The 20,214-nt window shown below is 35.7% G+C and overlaps 1 protein-coding gene across 11 annotated transcripts in view; it reads left to right on the forward strand.

The window, feature by feature from the left end:
• The first annotated feature begins 6,018 nt into the window (after positions 1 to 6,018).
• Positions 6,019 to 20,214, forward strand: part of Syp (synaptotagmin binding cytoplasmic RNA interacting protein) — a 31,755-nt gene continuing 17,559 nt past the window's right edge. For 5 of the 11 annotated variants that reach the window (XM_018458949.1, XM_018458954.1, XM_018458956.1 and 2 more), the window contains exons 1-5: positions 12,498 to 12,560; positions 14,101 to 14,477; positions 14,765 to 14,872; positions 15,209 to 15,385; positions 18,906 to 19,041. In XM_018458949.1, the coding sequence (XP_018314451.1) occupies positions 14,103 to 14,477; positions 14,765 to 14,872; positions 15,209 to 15,385; positions 18,906 to 19,041 (796 nt within the window). In that variant the 5' untranslated portion in view covers positions 12,498 to 12,560; positions 14,101 to 14,102. The other 6 variants (XM_018458950.1, XM_018458959.1, XM_018458960.1 and 3 more) reach the window with 4 other exon arrangements.

Here is a 20,214-nt window from a genome sequence, read left to right on the forward strand (position 1 = left end):
TCCCTAATGTTTTAATTTTCAAAGATTTTGCATAATTTTCCTCGCTTAATTAAAAAACTGGACGTGATAAAATAAAACGGCTTATGAATTTGAATTCAGCGATCTAAAATCTATAAGAAACACCTACTCTGATTTGAGTTGCTCTGCAAAAAATTTTCTTTTGTGGTTCTGTTATTTTTAATTATATGATTTTTTACGTAATATGATTCTTCTAGTCATTCTAGTATAAAAATATTAAGGCAGGATCGAAAAATCAATAGTTTACGAGATATTTTATTCTAGCATATGCTGGCATAAAGTTAAATATTTCGTAAACTATTAATTTTTTGTTAATCGTATTTTAATACTTTTAGGAACAGAATAATGAGATGAATCAATTAGTATAAAGAAAACGTATAGTTGCTTATTTACAAAAATATCCATTTTGTCTACATATTTTTTTAAGCAACTATGTGTTTTTTTATACCAATTGAGTCATTTCATTATTCTGTTTATAAAAGTATTAAAGTATTTTAAGTATATATAAGTATATATAAGTAAGTATAAAGTATATATAAGTAAACTATTATCAAAAAGTTAATAATTTACGAAATATTTAACATTTTATGTCAAAATGTGTCAAAATAAAGTATAAAACATCTATTGTCTCGTAAACACATTTTTGTTGGTTTTTTATATCTCTACCTTAATACTTTTATATGCAGAATAATTAGAAGAATGATACTACGTAAAAAAAATCATAATTCCATTTTAAAAAATGGAGGCGATTTTAAAATTTGCGAAGCATCTCCACCCATTAAAAAATTATTAGTAACATATTGAATCCCTCTTAATGCTATACAACTTCAGTAAATAAATTATTTCATATCTTTAAAAATAGCGGAGATATTCTATGCGAACAGAGTTAGAATTAATTATTTCAGAAATCCTATACATTAAAGAACAGACAAATGATATTAATATACAAAAGGACTTTGACAATGAATGTCTCGATAATTTCTATATATTTGTTTATTTAAATTGATTTCTCAATAACAGTCTTTACCTATTTTGAATTATGTTCGAATATTCTACTGCAGTTATTAGATATACCTGCATTCGGAATACTTTCTCATTTGTTCGTTTACCGACTTGATTGAAGCTTAATTTTACTGTTTGGATATAGATACATGTATATTAATTATTTCGTGCTTTAAGATTTGTAAATTCTTAGAACTGTAAAATGTATTTAAAAATTTACATAAAAAAAGTATTATTAGATAATATTAATAGGAAACATTATTAGGCATCAGATCCAGCGTCGACCGTATAGGCGCTCCTCGATCTATTTGGTCTTTTTTGTACGCGTAATCTGTATATAACGTATTAAAAACGTTATAAATTAAACTTTGAAAAGAATACAAAGTATTTAAGTAATTTATTATTTATAAACTTATACATATTTTAATTATCAATAAGAATGACATCGATTTATATTCTCCATAAATTTTCACAAAATATACCATATATGTATCAATGTAATTTAAATCAATTTTTATATTTTATTCTTTTTCAACGTTATACTACAATAATTATTAAGAAATATGTACGCCGGTTATTTGATATTTGTGTATTTGGGATTAAACAAATATTTGACATGGTTCATTCAGAGAAAGAGAGTTCTAGTGCTGTCTACTACAAGAACAGCAAACAGACCACAAGACGCACGTTTATCGTTCATTTGTCCGCAGTAAAAATATAATTCGTAAAATTAACAAAGTCTCCAAAGGCTCAACGAACTAACAATTTCAAATTGAGTATCTATGGCTACGTAATATTTGGCTGCGACCTATACAATAGATGTCCTTGTTTATCTTGCATATTAAACAAAGACACCTATCGTATAGGTCGCGGACTAAGCGCACGTGTAAACGTAGCCAATATAAGGACAATGAGCCTAGCACGTTGTCGGTGCAAAACTGATTGTATTGTTCACAATTTACTTTATATATAAACTTCCAAACGTCTTAGTTCTCACAGAACCATCCTCAGTGAACAAATGACTTAAAAATTCATCTAAGTTTCTATACAAAACGGTCTTGTATTCATTCATCAATAGAGTATCGAATTCGGAGTAATAATCCATGACAAGTAGAATAATTTTTTGAACCTTTATAGCAGTATGGACTTCGAAATATTGTAAATTGCCAGACCGAATGTACAATTAGATGTTGACAGATTGATAGAAACAATCACACACACAGAATCTCATACATACTTAATTCGTAAAAAAATTTTACCAAGACATGGCCGAGACCAAGACATGGTGGTCTGTTTTCTGTTCCTGCACTAAACTGCACTAGAACTCTCTTTCTCACTTTCGACAAATATCAAACAAATACCTATCTTGATATCTCATATTAAGTTCCAAAAGTGTACACTAGTTCAGCCACAAAAAACAGACTTTTAATCAGGCGAAACCGAACCGATATCGAGAATTTCGACCGAGTCCGAGACCAAGATCTGTGTGTGTGTGTACAAGGTGTCCGGTAAAGACCATAACAACTAGTATCGGTCTCGTCCAATCTCGTCTCGACGAAACCGAAACATTAGTTATGATCTTTACCGGACACCCTGTACGCATACACACGCGCGCGCGCGTGTACACACACACACACAGACACAGACACACACACACAAACACACACACACATATATATATATTTATATATATATGTGTGTATGTGTGTGTGTGTGTACGCGCGCGCGCGCGTACACACACACACACACACATACGTATACATACATTTTTATATAAATGTAATATGTGATTGAAATTCAGTTTCCGATAAAGTTGCCGATAGTTTTGCGGTCATATTCAAACTATTTAAATAATGAAAATTATTCCGAGATTAATAAAAAAAAAGTTAATGAATATTCATGCGATAAATAATGTTTTGCACTTTGAAAATGTATTTAATTATACATGAGAATAATTATATTGAAATATAATAGTAAAATACACATATATACACAAATTTAAAGAGAAACTTATTTTTCGAGAATGCAGATTAAAACTGCTAACACGTCAGTTTTTAAAGTATGACTAGCGCCGAGACATTACTATGTCTCCTGATGTTTCACGTGAGGGGAAAATTTAATTCTACTGATCGTATTATATGTCTAAGGCCCGGTTGCACCAACGTTATTTCGATTTTAAGCGAGACTTAAAACTCTGTCTCGTTTTAAAACCGAAAAAGAGACAGAAACAAAAAGAGTTTTAAGCCTCGCTTAAAATCAAAGTAACGTGGTGCAATCGGGCCGAAATATTTTGTCTAATCAATATAAAATTGATCATATAACGTAGATTTGCGCGATGTGAATCTCCGAAAACGCAAATAGAAAACTGGTGCATCACTTAAATTTTAACCTCCCACGACAATGCCATGCGAAGACTGTGCAAAAAAAGTGCATTGTCTGCACGGTGCAGACGGTCGATTGGTGCGATGAGGATAACATAACGCGAAGAATATTCTCGAAAGAGAAAAAGGAAAAAACAAAGAAAGATAGTGAGGGAACAACAGGAATAGGGCGACGTGAGAGGGAATGTGGGAAAAAGACAAAGGGAACAGAGAGAAGAAAAGGAGAGGCGAGAGGGAAAGGAAGCAAAGAATGAAACGAAACGAGAAATAGGGAAAGGAAATCGCATACAGTATGCGATGAGGTACTTGAGGAGAATTAAATTTTTGTGGCGAGAATGCAGTCTGCCGAGTCCAACCGTTGATAGTTTTTAGGATGGCCCGCTTCCGGCAGAGCCGGCGCGGCACAGAGCGCGACGTAACGTAATGCGGCATGGTACGGCACCCGGCTAGCCTGTCTACCCGCCTGCCTGCCTGCTTGCTTGCCTGCTGTGTGCGATTCTCAGCAGATAAAAATAATCGTCAAGAAAGTAGAAAAGTTCCGAACAGGTTTCTGCAAGGCGAGAGTGAGCGAGTCGGTCAGCCGACGTATCTTCGCTCTCGCTTGCGTTTTCGTTGGGCCGCGCCACGCCGTACCGTCGCCACGTCGGAAGGATGCGGGACGCGAGTGCATGCTCCGACCAGACGGATAGCTTACAGTTAGCGCGCAGGGCCGTGTATATCGTCGGTAAATCCCGTCCTTTACGCTCGCTAAGATCGCTGACCATTTTTCTTTCAGCGAGACGCGAACGTGCGAAGACGCGTCGAGGTCACAGACACACGTCATTCGTAGGCATGCCCGTCACAATTAACCGCACGAAATTTGTGCTATTAGAGAAAAAAAAAGAGAAGGGAGGAAGAAAGGAGGTAGGGAAGAAGGTATTTACGACTGCTTCTTTTGAGAGATCCACGATTCGTTGTAGTTTTGTTAAAAAAACTTCGATTTCTCGTTTTTCTATGAAACGGAAAATTCCTTAATATTGTTCCGTCGTACAAAATATATAAATATGTGTTTCTTTTATTTATTTTTCTATTTTTCATCTCTTTCTCTCTTATATTTTGTTAAAATATAGAGAATATGTAACTCATAGTATTTTGATAATATAATAATAATTTCAATATTACAAATATGGAAAAAGTGTTAAGAGATTTATTAAATTTTCATGTTTCACTAAATTTTTTTTTATATCCTTATGTATCGTCTGAACAAATTTTTCGGAATATTTTCACTAGTCTTTTCATACAAATATCATAAAATGATGAACTTATCACAGCTTCATATATATATTATTATAATTATTACACCTTAAGAAAAAAATTTTTTTTTAAATATAAAAATATATTTTTTTTAAATATAATATAACGATGATCTATATCAAAACATGGGAAGTAATATAATTATACAAGAGAAGCAATATTCAATAATTACATTAATTAACAGTATTCTTATATAATATGTGATTCAAACATATAAAACATATATACATAGATTTGAATGTAAAGAATAATTTTTTAAATTCTAATGCAAAGTACACGTATCTCTGTAACGCGTAAAAGGCGAAAATGTACAGCATTTGAAAATATTAAAACTCAAAGTTCTCGTCTTGGGGCAATCTGAGTTTCTTGCGACAATCCTGAACAAGGCGGGGTCTACGTATGCCACGAAGAGAGGTAAGCGGTTGAATCGGATTGGACTGAGGTGCGTTTCTGGTAGCGAACAAACTGGTTTCAGTTATGTGGAGCTTGCACCATTGCATCGCTCTTTCAGCGAGACAGTCCAATTTATGCATCACGACTATGTAGGCACTATACGATCAAAACGTTGCGCCTGGGCCTTAAACTCCACCGTTGTCTCGTAGTCCTCATTATAATCATCTACCACCACCATCACTACTGCTACCACTACCACTACCACCACCACCACCGTCGCCGCCACCACCACCACCATCATCATCGTCACCACCACCACCATCACCATCACCTCCACCGCTACCACACCACCACCACTGCCACTACCACCACCACCACCATCATTATCACCACTACCACCATACTACCACCACCACTATTATCATCATCATCGTCGTCAGTATCACCGTCGCCGTCGTCATCATCGCCACCGCCACCGCCGTCGCCAATAAAATAATCTATGGGATTTGTGTGTCATCTGTTTGATCTGTTTCGAATTTTGGTTTTGATCTTACACACAAGTGCCTGCACAAAACTAAATTTAATCGTTTAAAGTAATGCACATTGGCTGTACGAGATAAAACGGACATTTCTTTCGTAACTGATTCTCCTTCACGCGCTGCACTCGCACATCGCTCAGTGTAATTACGTGCAACGGCGTGATCATAATCGCGAGTGCAACCATTGCCGCTGCAGTCGTCGCCACCACCACCACCGTTACCACCGCTTCGTCACCGCCGTCGCTGTTGCCATCGCCTGTCGCTGTCGCTGCCGCCGCAGCAGCAGCCGCCGTTGCCATCGTTGTCATCAACCTGAAGTACGAAACACACACTTCGCGAAGAAACTGTGACGTGCCAATTATGAGTTTTACGACATTCAGTGGGAGATCCTGACTGTTTTCCTGTGTTGCCGTTGCAACTGATATTTCTTCATCCAAAGCAATAAATTTGCTAAATTGATACCGGTGTGAGGAGCACGAATTCGGCACAGGTACACACGCATATCTTTTATCATGGATACATCCCTCTATCTCTCTCTCTCTTCCTTTCGTTTTATCTCCATCTTTCTTTTGGCAGTACACGCAAAGACCGTCGTTTTCCGTTCGCGTAAGATAATTGGACAAAACCGGCATTGACGCACATGTTGCCAGGTCTGTTCGAAAGTTATCCTCATATATTACGTTTTTCTGAATATCTTAGCTATAATTTGGATATTTCTTTGTATTTTCCTCCAAAAAAGTTCTTCAAAAAATCTTCTAAACTTTTTATACCCCCAAAAAATATCGATGGAAAGAAAAAATCTTCAAATGTAGAGAAAAATCCCGCGCAATCTGGCAACGGTTTTTTAAAATTATTTAAAAAAAGTCACACATAAATGCATTCTTTTTTTCTTATGTAATAATTTAATGCGTGCAAAGTTAGGGTGGAGACATAATGGAAGGAATAAGGAATTTCAACCTATCAGAAATCGGGAACATCGGAATATTCAGTTTCTGATAGGTTGAAATCGTTAATCCTTCTATTGTTCCTGTACCCTTATACGCGCGGCGTAATAATAAATAAATTAACAAGTAGTTCGAAAGAATTTTTCTTCGTCTTCGACAATCGCGTATTTCCTGTTTTTTTCTTAACTACTGAATTTCAATTTCGTTTCTAAACGGCGAAATGGAAAATGTATAAAAGTCCCTTTTCATGCTGACGCTTGATGCTCATTTTTAGCGTCAAAATAGATTACGTGATAAAAATCGACGAATATCAAGCGTCAATTTTGATCACGTGACTTATTTTGACGCTGAAAATAAGCGTCGAGTGTCACCATGAGATGATATCTTAACGCTTGATGATTCTGAATTGTATATTCGATATTATTCGCATGCACCGCGTGAGCGAGATTTTCGTGCGGTCGTTATGGCTTCTCTTCGCAGCTCGTATAATGCGTTTGGCGGGTTCGCGCCATCAGTAATGGCACACCGCGACAATGAGAGAAGCACGCGATAAAATCGTATTTAAAACGAATTTTGTCTTCATGAGTGGAAATACGCGGCGAAATTGCATTCTTTTCGCGAATATTCACACGTTTATGAGTACGTTCGTAAATTATAATAGTGTGTTCGCGGAATGTAAAGGCACGAGCACGCGCGCGAAAGCGATAGCAAATACGTAGCGATATTTACCGCGTCGGTAGGTGAACGCGTTCGTCAGAAGGTGGTAATTGTATATCAACAAGGTGAAAATTATAAAAGTTAGCAAAAGTGTTGACTCTGATGAAATTATAAATATTCTAATAAATCCGTTTATTTTTATAATTTTCATCAAGTTGTGTGATACATAATCAAATCCCATATCTTAAGGCCCATGGCACACAAAAGAGTTTAAGCAATTTGGCCAATCACAGCAGATATAAGGTGAGATTACATTTGTGCGTTTTTGTCGTACAACAAATTTTTCAAGCCTGTTAATTGACTGCAGGATAGAATTTCGCAGATCTATCTGTCTTGCAGCCAATAAAGTTTGTACGTTGCTTACATCTACTACAACTTAAGGGGGGAGGGGCCATGGCACACAAAAACCTTAAGGCAATAAAACGTAAGCAGTAAGGAAATCAACACGTTGGATTGGCTACTGTTTACATTATGGCCTTACGAACTCTATTGTGATTAGTCAATTCGCTTACTGCTTACATTTTACTGCTTAAAGACCATGGCACATAAAAAAACTTAAGACGTAAGACTTAAGTAGTAAGCGAATTGACCAATCACAATAGAGTCCGTAAGACCTTAATCCACTACTGCTACTGCCCATTGTAGACCACGCATAAGTATTACATTTTGAATCTTTTATGTACCAAGGCCTTAAGTCTTTTTGTGCCATAGTCCTAAGTCTAAGTAAGTGTTACGATAATTCTTGTGCTCAGATCCTTAAGCACATACAAAAATGTATACGACAATAAGCAATAAGCGAATCGGCCATTCACAGTAGAAAAGGTTATTACTTTACATTTTCTACTGTGATTAATTGATTCGCTTACTGCTTACATTTTACTACCTTGTTTTTTTATGTGTTTCTGGCTTTTATGTGTTTCGCACACTTTCTGTAACCGCAATAGGCTTTCGACAATAAACTGTATTACCTAATAGCGAATTCGGTTGGATGCGTAAGTGCACAATGGTGCATTTTAAAGCCATTGTACACTGATTTAATATGAGTAAAAGTGAAATGCAAATATTTCGAATTATAAAATACGTCTTTTACTTAAGGGGATCCTAAAGTCGTCTGTATTACCGACTAAGCGCAATAAGCGCCTTTTGTATAACAATTACTTTTTTCTGTTTTATAGATAATTTGAAAATTTTTAAGGATTTTTTTTCCAAGATTAAAATATATGCATTAATATGTGTCTGTGAGGTGGATTTTATGCCAAGAACGAAAAAAAATTATTTAAATTGAGATTTTCTTTACCATTTCTTACTCTAATATAGCGACAGATATCTATCAATATCGTAACATTTGCTTTATATAAAAGCTTCGCAATTTGTACTTACGAAATTATGATTCATAAACTAATAGTTTACATGAACATTCTTCTCACATTCGACTGTGATTGGTCAATTTCTTTCTTTTACAGTCTCACCATTGCTAATTTAAAAATATTGCTAATGCCATTTTAGCAGTGAGCTCTATAACATACTAGAGCGCGCGCTTTCCTTATACTAAACTATAGAAAATCGCAGCCCGACGGAGAAAAGGAAGGCAAACAATATTGGTCTTTCTGACTCTTTTCTATTTGTGATAGTAAAACAGCTTTAGCCAATCAGCGAATCTCTGACAAAGAAGACATTACCAACTTTACATTAGAGTGTCGTTATTTAGGAATTGAGACATCCTCACTCCTCGATGGCGCGCTCCAGTTTGCCTCCTTTTCTCCACCGTGTTTGTATATTACTGCCAGTTATGAGTATAGTATACGTCATGGGAATTATAGATTTTCAGTACTGGCAGTCAAAACTGGCAGTAATATACAAACATGGCCTATGTACGTGTATATATGTACATAGGGCGGAATCCATAGACGGTGCTCAAGATTCGATATGGTCTTAAGCTAGTGCATGAATCAATCAGAGAGCCATATTAGCATCTTAAGACATTGTTTGAGATCAAGACCGGACTATGGATTCCATTCTTAGAATATATACTAATGGAAGAGGAATAGGGCACTGAATGTGAAGCCAACATCTGTGCGAGAGAGAAAGGTAGTAACGGATAAATGTTGGTAAAGCGCATGCGTCTGTTCCTCGTTTCTGCTGTCCATCATCGCCCCGTGATTGAATTTGTAGAACCTTAGAGCATGTTTTTTCATCTTCCGCGATCTGCCTGGATCTGCCAATTGAAGAAGAAATAAGGAGTTAATTCAACAAAATCGAATTCAAAAGTGAAGCAAATAAATATGCCGTGTGTATTGCGTACTCTGTGGTAACCGTGATAAATTGACTTCATATTTCACGTAAGCAAAGAAATGTAGCGCTGAATTTTGGGATGTGTAGGTTATGTTCTTATACGTTTTGTGTATTAATTGGTATTAATTTATTAACGTTACTCGCGTGCACGTTCAATGTATGCCATGTGTTTTGTATAGGCCTTCTTGTTACAAGTGAGAGAGATAAACTTCACAATCGCTGCTTCCCGACCTCCCACACGCGGTACTTGAATAAGGAACACCGGAACAGACGCCGGCGCATTGAGAACATTTATCCCTTACTACCTTTCTGTAATATGATATAATAAAGTGTAAGGTTCCTACACACTGGACACGAATATGCTTGCCGCGCGGTAAAATGTGATGCGGTAGCCAATAAATTTACAGCTCCTAATAGCTCCTGCGCAGAACATGGTAAAGATGTAATTTCATGGGCGCGTCATTTGTCGCGCGCGTCACGCGTTATTCTAGGGTTGCATTCGGGGAGCGCGCTGTTAGCGCTATTTGTGTCATCTATCATTGTTTTACGTTTAATAAACAATGAAGATAGAATGATATAAGTAGCACTAATAGTGTCTCCCCGAATGCACCCTAGGAGTAACTAGATTTGTCGCGTGCGTGAAATTTGATAAACATAACTTGAAAATTACTTACAAAAGATATCTGTCGCTATTAAAAGCGATGTAAATAACAGTAATAAAATATGCAGCTTATTCATATTGAGTATTTTATATAAAGCTCACTAATAAATCATCATATATTCTAAGTCCCATATCAAATAGTATTTTCACTATGATTTAGTATGGGATAAACCTTAAAATTCTCAACATTATCTTTTCACCATAAACATTTATTTCTTTTACTAACTTGGAGTATGTCGATTTCCTCATAGTTTTCCATTATCAATGTATATATATATATATTATATTCCCATATAAAGCAATTCACTTCTTAGCATTTTCCGCGATTTTTCAAAACATGCGACAAAACACAAGACGCTTTTGCAGTTGGATAAATTCAACTGTATACGCGTCAAACGCGACAATGCTAGAAGTCACTAGAATCTAGTTATTTCTGAAGCGACGCGTGACGCGCGCGACAAATGACGCGTCCATGAAATTGCACCTTAACGCTTGCCGCGCGGCGGAAGTTGACGTGATAGCCAATCAACATCTCGCTTGCTCGGAGTAATAGATATATAGGCTACTTAGGCTAATAGATATATAAACTAATAGATATATAGTCCACTTGATATAGCAAACGTTTTGAAGCATTTTTTTATTGCTCAATTAGTGAAATTCTTTTTTCTGATTGGCCATTATATTCATTAGTTATCGCGTCACATTTTGCCACGCGGCAAGCGTTTCCGCGTCTAGTGTGCAGAAGCCATAAGAAATTGGTCAATCAAATGTCAAAAAAATAATCGATTATGATTGGTCAATTTCTTATAGCTTGTTGTTTACTACGCAATATTACCACGCAAACACAATAGGTGCATCTAGAAGCACGCTCGCTCACTGAGTGCTCAGTGAGCTCGTGTACCTGTTTGGTCTATATTCTTAGATCTAATGGAATATGCCAATCAGATGCAAGAGATCACTGAGCGTTCAGTGAGTGGTCGTGCTTCTGGATGCACTTAGTAGTAATAAGCCTTAGGGACTGACCAATCATAGTCGATTATTCTTCTCACATTCGACTGTAATTGGTCAATTTTTTACTCTTACTTTTTAAACCAAGCTTACTTCATATATTGTAGACAACTCCTAATGCGTGGTCTACAATGGCAGTATCAGTAATGGATGAGGCTGTAAGAGTAAGAAATTGACCAATTACAGTCGATTATTTTTCTTACATTCAACTGTGATTGATCAATTTCTTAAGGCTTACGGCTTACGGCCTCTTAAAGCAAGGTTGGTGATTGGTCAATTTCTTATTATCACTTCTTAAACCAAGCTTACTACGTGTATTGTAGACGGATCATTAAAGCAAGGTTGTGGACATAGACTGTGGTCTATTTGACGCTACAAACGCTTCGAAGCATTCTTTGATTAGTCAATTTGTAAAATTCTTTGTTCTGATTGGTCGCTCAAAGTCTTGCACATTACACACGCGTGAAACTGAATGCACCCTAAATATTAAACAAGGACAATTCATGCTCACAAGCGCTGTAAGCGACAAAGCGATCGTAGCCATTGGGTGCATTTACTACAACCGCTCACTGAGCGCTCAGGGAGCTCTTGCATCTAATTAGTCTAGATTTTTAAATCTAACAGAATATGCCAATCAGACAGGAGCTAATAGCGTTTATGATTTTTAGATTTCATGATAGATTTTCGCGCGGTTGCAGATGTTCCGTCTTATGTAAACCGGTATTATATGCCGGTTACAGACCAGCGCGATGTTTGTCGCGCGCGACACGTGATAACCAATGAGCATATAGCTTTAGAATGAGAACTTCAGTAAAGCTGTACGCTCATTGGATATCGCGTGTCGCGCGCGACAAACATCGCGCTGGTCTACAACCGGCACAACGCGTTGCGAGCGGCAATTGTAGCAAAATTCGTGTTGAGTCCTATCATATTTTCGATTTTGAGTGACTAATTTCGTTGTGTTTTCGCGAATCACCATGAATATTCGATTTCATGTGACATTCGTCGCGTACGTACATAGGTGTGCGCGCGTAAGCGCGCGCACATGACCGAGCGAGCTTCGCTCCGAATTTTGCGAGCGCGGTACTCCGATTTGACCCGCGGAACAGTCGACTTTTTTCCCCGTCGAGCAGTTTCGCAGGCGCCAATCAGAATTCGCGCGAGGACGGCCGCGGCGAGAAAATGGCCAACGTCGTATCGCTGGGTTCGAGCGTATCTTTGCGCGTCGTTTTGTGAACCCCGTAGTCCGCAATCACGTTGACGTCTGTCGCCATTTCCTCGCGCGGAGGAGCCCGTTCGTTTATTTTGCAAGGTAACGATCGCCGTTCGTTTTACATTATCGACACGGTTAATTTTCTGCATTTGAGCCACGGTGTTGTTTATCGCTACGTTTCCGCGAGCGCGAGTGAAAAATACCGAGATAAATGCGTTGCGAAGTGCATATGCCTGGAGTGCATACAAGTGCATCACGGCGACGGCCACCGCCGCTGTGCGGGATGCAATTGCATTTCGCCGGCCGGCGAATTAGCGCGTGGTAAAAGTGGAACCGCGAGTCTCGTCGTGAGAATAACGGCGACGTTGGAGAGGATAGAAGAATAATATCATCGCGACAATTCTTGCCGCGCGAATCCTTTGCTACAGCGGCGATTGCGCCGCTCCGTTCCTCTCCTCTCCTCTCTGCTCCGCTCCGCTCCACGCTACGCTGCGCTGTTGCCGCGCTGTTGCCGTCACCATTGCCGTCTGTGGTCTACGCCAACCGATCGGCGACCGCGTTCAATCGTCCTGCTGCCTAATCGTTGCGCTGAACTGCGAGTGTCATCGATAACGTACGGCATTACATTGGGCATTACGAATTTTCCTCCTCGGTTCCTGCTCTTCTCGTTTCTCGTATCAAACGGAAATGTAATGTCTATAGTCGGTTGCTTTGATATTTTTAGTTATTTATTTTCAAGTTTGGTGCGCCAGGGAGATCCGATCGCGGACGGTTCTTGCTCCGATTTGTGCACTCCGACGTATATATATATATATATATGTATATATTTGTGTTTTTTATATGCGCGCGCGCGCGCGCGCGTGTGTGGATGAGTGAGTGCGTGCGTGCGTGCGTGTATATGAGAGAGGCTCTTTCAGTTTTCTTTCACACATTTCGCACCTTTGCATTATGGAGTGCATTGTCAAGTATGTGATCGGAGCATTTGTGATTCTTTCTTCACACACTGGCTCATTTTTCGACTTTGCTCCTGGACACTTTATTGTCCTACATCTCGAGACAACGTTCTTTTTCACTTGAAATAAATTTTTATGTATAAATGTATTTCTTGGAAAAATGAAAATAATCGAAGTTTGATTGACAATTTAGATTTGCTCGAAATAGTGATTGCGCGAGTTGTATTAAGAATATTACTTAAATTCTAAATTATGTATTTTGTAATTAATAGCTAGTGCTCTCTCTGCGTATGTTTAAAGTTTGTTGCTAATAATTATTTTCTATACTTATTATATACAATCTTACTTACTAATAAGAAATCTGTTCTAAAGTTTTTTTTTGCTTCTTTTTTATCTCAGTGAAAGTAAAAGGAGTAAGTTGTAATATCATGCATTGTTATAGAAATATATTAGAAAATATTACCTTATTGTTGCATAATATATGTTTGAATTTATATATTAAATGTTATAATATTTTTGTTGTGAAAAGAATATTTTATTTAATAAAATTGTATTATTCAACGTATCAAAAAATTTGTACAAGTATCACACATTTTGTGATATATATTATATAACCAAATAATTCATTACGAATTTAATTAATGTAATGACAAAAGATAAACATTTTTATTAACATATTGTTTCAGCTATGGCAGAAGGGAATGGAGAGATAAAAATGGAAGAAAAACAAGAAATGGAAAATGTAGAACGGACAGAAGATTTTAACAAACTCATGCAATACGGGCTAGACGAGAAAGTGGCTGCCAAATTGGATGAAATTTATAAGACGGGAAAATTAGCTCATATCGATCTGGATGAAAGAGCTCTTGATGCCTTGAAGGAATTTCCAGTTGACGGTGCACTAAACGTGCTTACACAATTTCTGGAATCCAACCTGGAACATGTATCCAATAAATCGGCATACCTTTGTGGAGTAATGAAGACGTACAGACAAAAGAGTCGTGCTGGTCAAGGTACAGGCACCAGCACGACACCTAAGGCCCCAGATGAAGATAAAATCAAAGTAAATTGAAGATATGCTTTTATATATGTCAATTTATATTCATATCTTTGTATATGTAAATTTCTCTAATGTCTATGGCACACTACATATTGGAGAGTGAGAATTGCGAATAGAGGATTAGAATTCAGCCAATTAGAACGAAACTGATTAAAATATTATCTGATTGGTCAAATTCTAATCTTTAATTTGTAATCCTCAATCTCCAATGTATAATGTGACACGGACATACTTTAATTTACTTAGATACCTAAATACTCTATTTTATAATATAAATAATCATATTTTAGTTAATTCTGGAAAGAACGGGATATCCTTTGGATGTAACTACTGGACAAAGAAAATATGGTGGTCCTCCACCAAATTGGGAGGGTCCAACTCCTGGCACTGGTTGCGAGGTAAATTTATCTCTATATAAATTGTACGCGCGCATTTCCTCCCCCTTCCCCTGCTTACATACACACACACATGCGCGCGCGCGTACACAATACTATTACATATGTATATATTTAGTTTTATGTATTACAAGTGCGATATGTTATATGTTTTACTAATATTTTTAAATTATTTTTTTTTTTACATAAAAATTTACCAAAAATCTCTCTTGCAATCATGAATTGCATTATTAACAACATAATGTGTATATAATGCAGTTATTAAAGGAAATATATTAAATATGATATATAAGTTATGTTTATTTTTAAACTGATTATGTCAAATATTTTTATAAAAAGGTATTTTGTGGCAAAATCCCAAAAGATATGTATGAAGATGAATTAATTCCATTATTTGAGAAATGTGGAAAAATTTGGGACTTGAGACTGATGATGGATCCCATGTCAGGTTCCAACAGAGGATACGCATTTATCACATTCACTAATAGGGAAGCTGCGCAGCAAGCTGTTCGAGAGGTATGTTAATATTTTTCCTTAGATCTTTTCGTAATATAATTATTGTGTATATTTTCGTACAATATATAGTTTTTTCTTTCTTAGTTATTAACGTATTATCATACACACACATAGATTAGGATCCTTTTATCTTTTTATTTTCAAAATTTTTAGAAATGTTACAAAATTGTTATTGCTACCAACATAATAGTGCTTTTTCGAAATGTTTATAAATTAAATAGAGAAGTTTAACTTCGTCACACAAGTTTCATATTTAATTAAATTTAAAATACTAATATATTTTAGTTTTTATTTTAAATAATACTTTAATATGAGCTGCGGTTGAATTATCCACATTATTGATAATGAAAACTATATATATATGTGTGTGTATATACACATATATATACATATATATATATATATACACATACGCGTTTGTGTTCTGTTGAACATTTCGAATGAGTATTACTATATTCCTATGTGGCTTGTTCTATATTATCTTTTTTATATTTCGTTGTTTCCCAGTAGATTTAACGCAGATATATTAATTTATTAAGTTCACGTATTTTTATAATTTTTTGAATTTACACATTTTTTAAAAATATATACACAATTTTTAGAAAAAATAGAAATTTTGCATACATATGTACATATGCATTGTGTGCAAGAAAGAATGAAGAAACAAGGAAGAAAGAAAGGGAATGAATGAAAAAGCAAGCAAAGAGAGTGAGAATGTAAGAGAATGAGAGAGAGAGAGAGAAAAGTAAAAAAGAAAACAGAAAGAAAAGAGTAAAAGAAAAGAAGAGAGAAAGAAAGGGGAGGGCATGTGCATATGTACATGAGTATGTGATTCATATATGTATAGGTTTTCTCATTGATATCGAGAATTTTAAATCTTTGCTCTTCTGAATAATAAGAAAAAGTTGAAATTACATGGTTCTACTTTTGTGAATGACACATCATACAAAAAAAATCTGAAATTGATAAAATATCTCAGAGGGATTTTTTTGTTACCCTGTATAGTGGCAATATTTCGTTATATGTGAAGATGTGAAGGAGATTTTAGAGGCAATTTGATTTTTGTAAATCAAATATGATTTTTCTAAAATAAAAGTAAAATGATAATAATAAAGGGTTCTAAATGATATAAATTAAAAATATATAAAATGACAGGGTTGAAGAGCCGCAGAACTTATTGCATAAAACAATTTATATATTCAATCGATAATCACATTGAATTATTATTCAAATCTAATTTCATAAATTTCAACTCTTGACATGTTTTGGCTACCTGTTCAAACCCTCTTCAGAAAAAACAATAAGTTTAATTAATTAGATTAATTAGATTAATTACAAATAAGACTTCATCTTCTCAAGAGGGTTTGATTTTTCTAATTATCTTTTATAAAACTGTTAATATAAAGTTAAAAAATCAATAATTTATAAAATATCTAATGTTTTAATGTGGCATAATTTGGCATAAAATATAATTATCTCGAAAAAAAATTAATTTTTTCAAATCTCACCTCTATATTTTTATATTAAGCCTACAGGATACGATGCTAGTTTTCCTACTGGATTACTCATGTTTTGATTGATAAATTACTAGAAATTTTGCATTCTGTGTGGTGCAATTCTAATAATTTACTAAAACGCAAGCAATCCATAGCAGGAAAACGTACATCGTGTACCGCAAGCTTTACTTTTATATGGAACATAATTAGAAGATTTGTATTAAAGATGTAAGAAAAATCACATTTTATTTAAAAAAAGAGATGTGTTCTCAAAATGTTTCATGTTTCTGCATAACGAAAGCATTGCTACTACATTATGTATTTTTTGAATTTATTAAATCTTGTAACTTGTGTGTGAATTTTTTTTATTACTTAGAATAGCAAAGATACTTAAGGTGCTCGAGAGTTAGGTGAGATATTTTGACATAAATGAAAACACATCTATACTTAATTTTATTATACACATACACACATACATAGGAACAATCCACATATTATATGTTTTATGTATATGTCCCTGACCATTTATTCGTGTTTAAATACGCAATTACATCCACTGATCCTATATATTTAATAACACTGAAAAATATATATTAATGATGTCCTATGGATGAGTTTCTTTTCCAGCTCTCCTCTTTGCTCAGAGGGCAAAATTGGGAGTGGAGAACCTTTCTGAAAATCATGATGATTATGTGGTCTAATTGGTTAGGGGTATATTTATCTAATTGGTTGATTCTCATTGGACAGTGACAATTTTTGTAACAAAATTCTGAAAATTGGTAGGCTTAAAATTTGTTTACAGGAGTACATGAAAGGCCGGTTTGCTATATTGTGAAGACTCGAGCGACAAAGCGCATGCCACTTTCTCGCTTTCGTGAATCTACGCCATTGTTAATAATTAATATTCGTATTAAATTGCATATTTAGAAATTTTTTTCCCAAATTCCGTCATATCTGCCGTAATTATCTTAACTTAAAAACCATGAAACCGCCTCATTGGAACAAAATTAGGCATGTGTCTGTTTTCTGCATCCCACAGCTCGATAATCACGAAATAAAACCCGGCAAGAGTCTGAAAGTAAACATTAGCGTTCCTAATCTACGTCTTTTCGTGGGGAACATACCAAAGTCAAAAGGCAAAGAGGAGATCTTGGAGGAATTTGGTAAATTAACAGGTAAAGTGAATTCGAGGCGTGTGTACCTACCTACCTACCTATTACCTACCTGTCTACCTGTATTGTATAATTTAAGAGTGCTAGCTTTTAAGTAGTGGTTGTAGATGGTATGGAACTATGGAGCATCCAAGGATCACATTGATTTTATGATCTACGAACATACCTTATGGCACCTTTAGTTCTGGTCAGTCTCCTTGCCTCTCGGTTTATTAGTGAACAGTAACACCTCTCTGGTCCAAGTCTTCTTTTCCTCGCATATTTAGGTTGACTTATGAGTTTGCTTCCTATTCTATACATGCGAATACCTTATTATCCTCTTGATTTCCCCGTCCTCGAATTTATGCAACTGATCAATTCATCAATCTTTATTACTGATATCTTCTTCGTCTTCTTTTTTTAGAACGGTAAAAAAGAAGCGAGATATAATGAAAGAGAAAATGTGGAAGCCGTATGATACTTTTAGATTAAGAATTATTTTATGTACTGTGACAAAAATATACGCTGTCTTGCACCATTGCAATTTTGCAATATGCAAATGTAATTCATCACTAAGTCTTAAGCTTTGGGGGTATGGGAGATTTGCGTGGACCGCTGGGGCGTTTGGCTCGCTAACAAACGGACAGGCACTCCCACCCACCCTGTATGATATTGATCCTCTCAACTATCAAAATGTCCATGATCCTTTGAATAATTGGTCCTATATTTAAAATGAAATCTCTCCATCCCCCCACAACCAACCCTCTTTCCTCAAGGACATTTCATGAAATCCTACGTTCAGACAGCCAATAAGCAGGTGAAATCATAAATGGCAAGCTTAATTGGCACTCTCCTTCCACATTATTCTTACAGCTGAATGATTATGAGATTCGGAAAGGGAAAAAGATTGGTGTTACCGTATCTTATAACAATCACCGCTTGTTTGTGGGAAATATTCCAAAGAATCGAGACCGAGATGACTTGTTCGAAGAGTTTACAAAGCACGCACGTAAGTTGACAATTGTCCTTAAATCAGCAAGCAGTAACCAAATGGAAGTTCTCTGGGAGATATAATGGGACAAAAAATTTATCATCTTATAACAAATCAGGTGTTTTTCTCTAGTCAGTAGCAGAGGTGCCAGGTGGGTTAAATCCAGCCCTCTTGCATAAATGTGAAACAAAAATCTTGTTGTGAATTGGTACTCGGAGAAACGAAATTTTCATTATTCATTTTCGAAAATATTATTGATGTTTGGTAATGCTGACCAATTTATTTATAAGCCAAATGTGAACTCTTCTTATCATATAATTCCTTTCATTTCTAATAACTTTTCGTTTGCAAAACGTGCATAGTTGCAATGAGTAGACAATCGTAATTGTGTCCTACAACCAACTGAGTTTATTTTATTTGAAACATACATACACACATGTACGCGCGTGCACGACTGACCATTTTATCCATCCATTCACCTACCCATCCATCTATCCATCCATATATACATTTATATGCTCATTTAATTTTTTTCCTCCTTACACACAGGCGCGCGCGCGCATACGCGCGCGCACACACACATACACGCACATACACGCACGCACATACAATCATAAAAACGCGCGCGTGCGCAGGCAGACAAGAAAGAGAGAATGACAATGTGAAGGGACGGTAGGGAGGGAGGGAGGGAAGAAGGAAGGAAGGGAAAGAAGAAAGGAAGGAGAGGGAAAGACAGAAAAAGTGTATATGAGTTTTTATACTTTATACAATTTTGAGAAATTATTACGAGTATTTGGTTTTGGGACACAAAATTCAAAGTTGGAATGCAAATTTTACAGCCAGTATTGTTTATTGATATTTTTATTTATGCATAATTAAGAAATGGTAACAGTTTTATTTTATTTATTTATGTTTTGAAATGGAAAATATATATTTCTTTTGTACACAAAATTAAATATATGAATTAAGATAGAGACGCAATCGTATTTCACGAATGAATAATTGTGTGTTTATTGTGATATCTTTTTAATTTCAGACGTTAAATTTAATATGAAAGATATATTATTTTTGTATAGTATAAATGTAAATATGGCAAAAGAGAATGATCAGTGTGATCGAATGAATGTGTTTGTGATCATCATCACTATATTTCGTATGTATGTGCATAAGATTCTTGCATGTAACATTAAT

Source organism: Mycetomoellerius zeteki, unplaced genomic scaffold (genome assembly GCF_001594055.1).
Source record: "Mycetomoellerius zeteki isolate Tzet28-1 unplaced genomic scaffold, Tzet1.0 scaffold79, whole genome shotgun sequence".
NCBI classification, from domain to species: Eukaryota; Metazoa; Arthropoda; class Insecta; order Hymenoptera; family Formicidae; genus Mycetomoellerius; species Mycetomoellerius zeteki.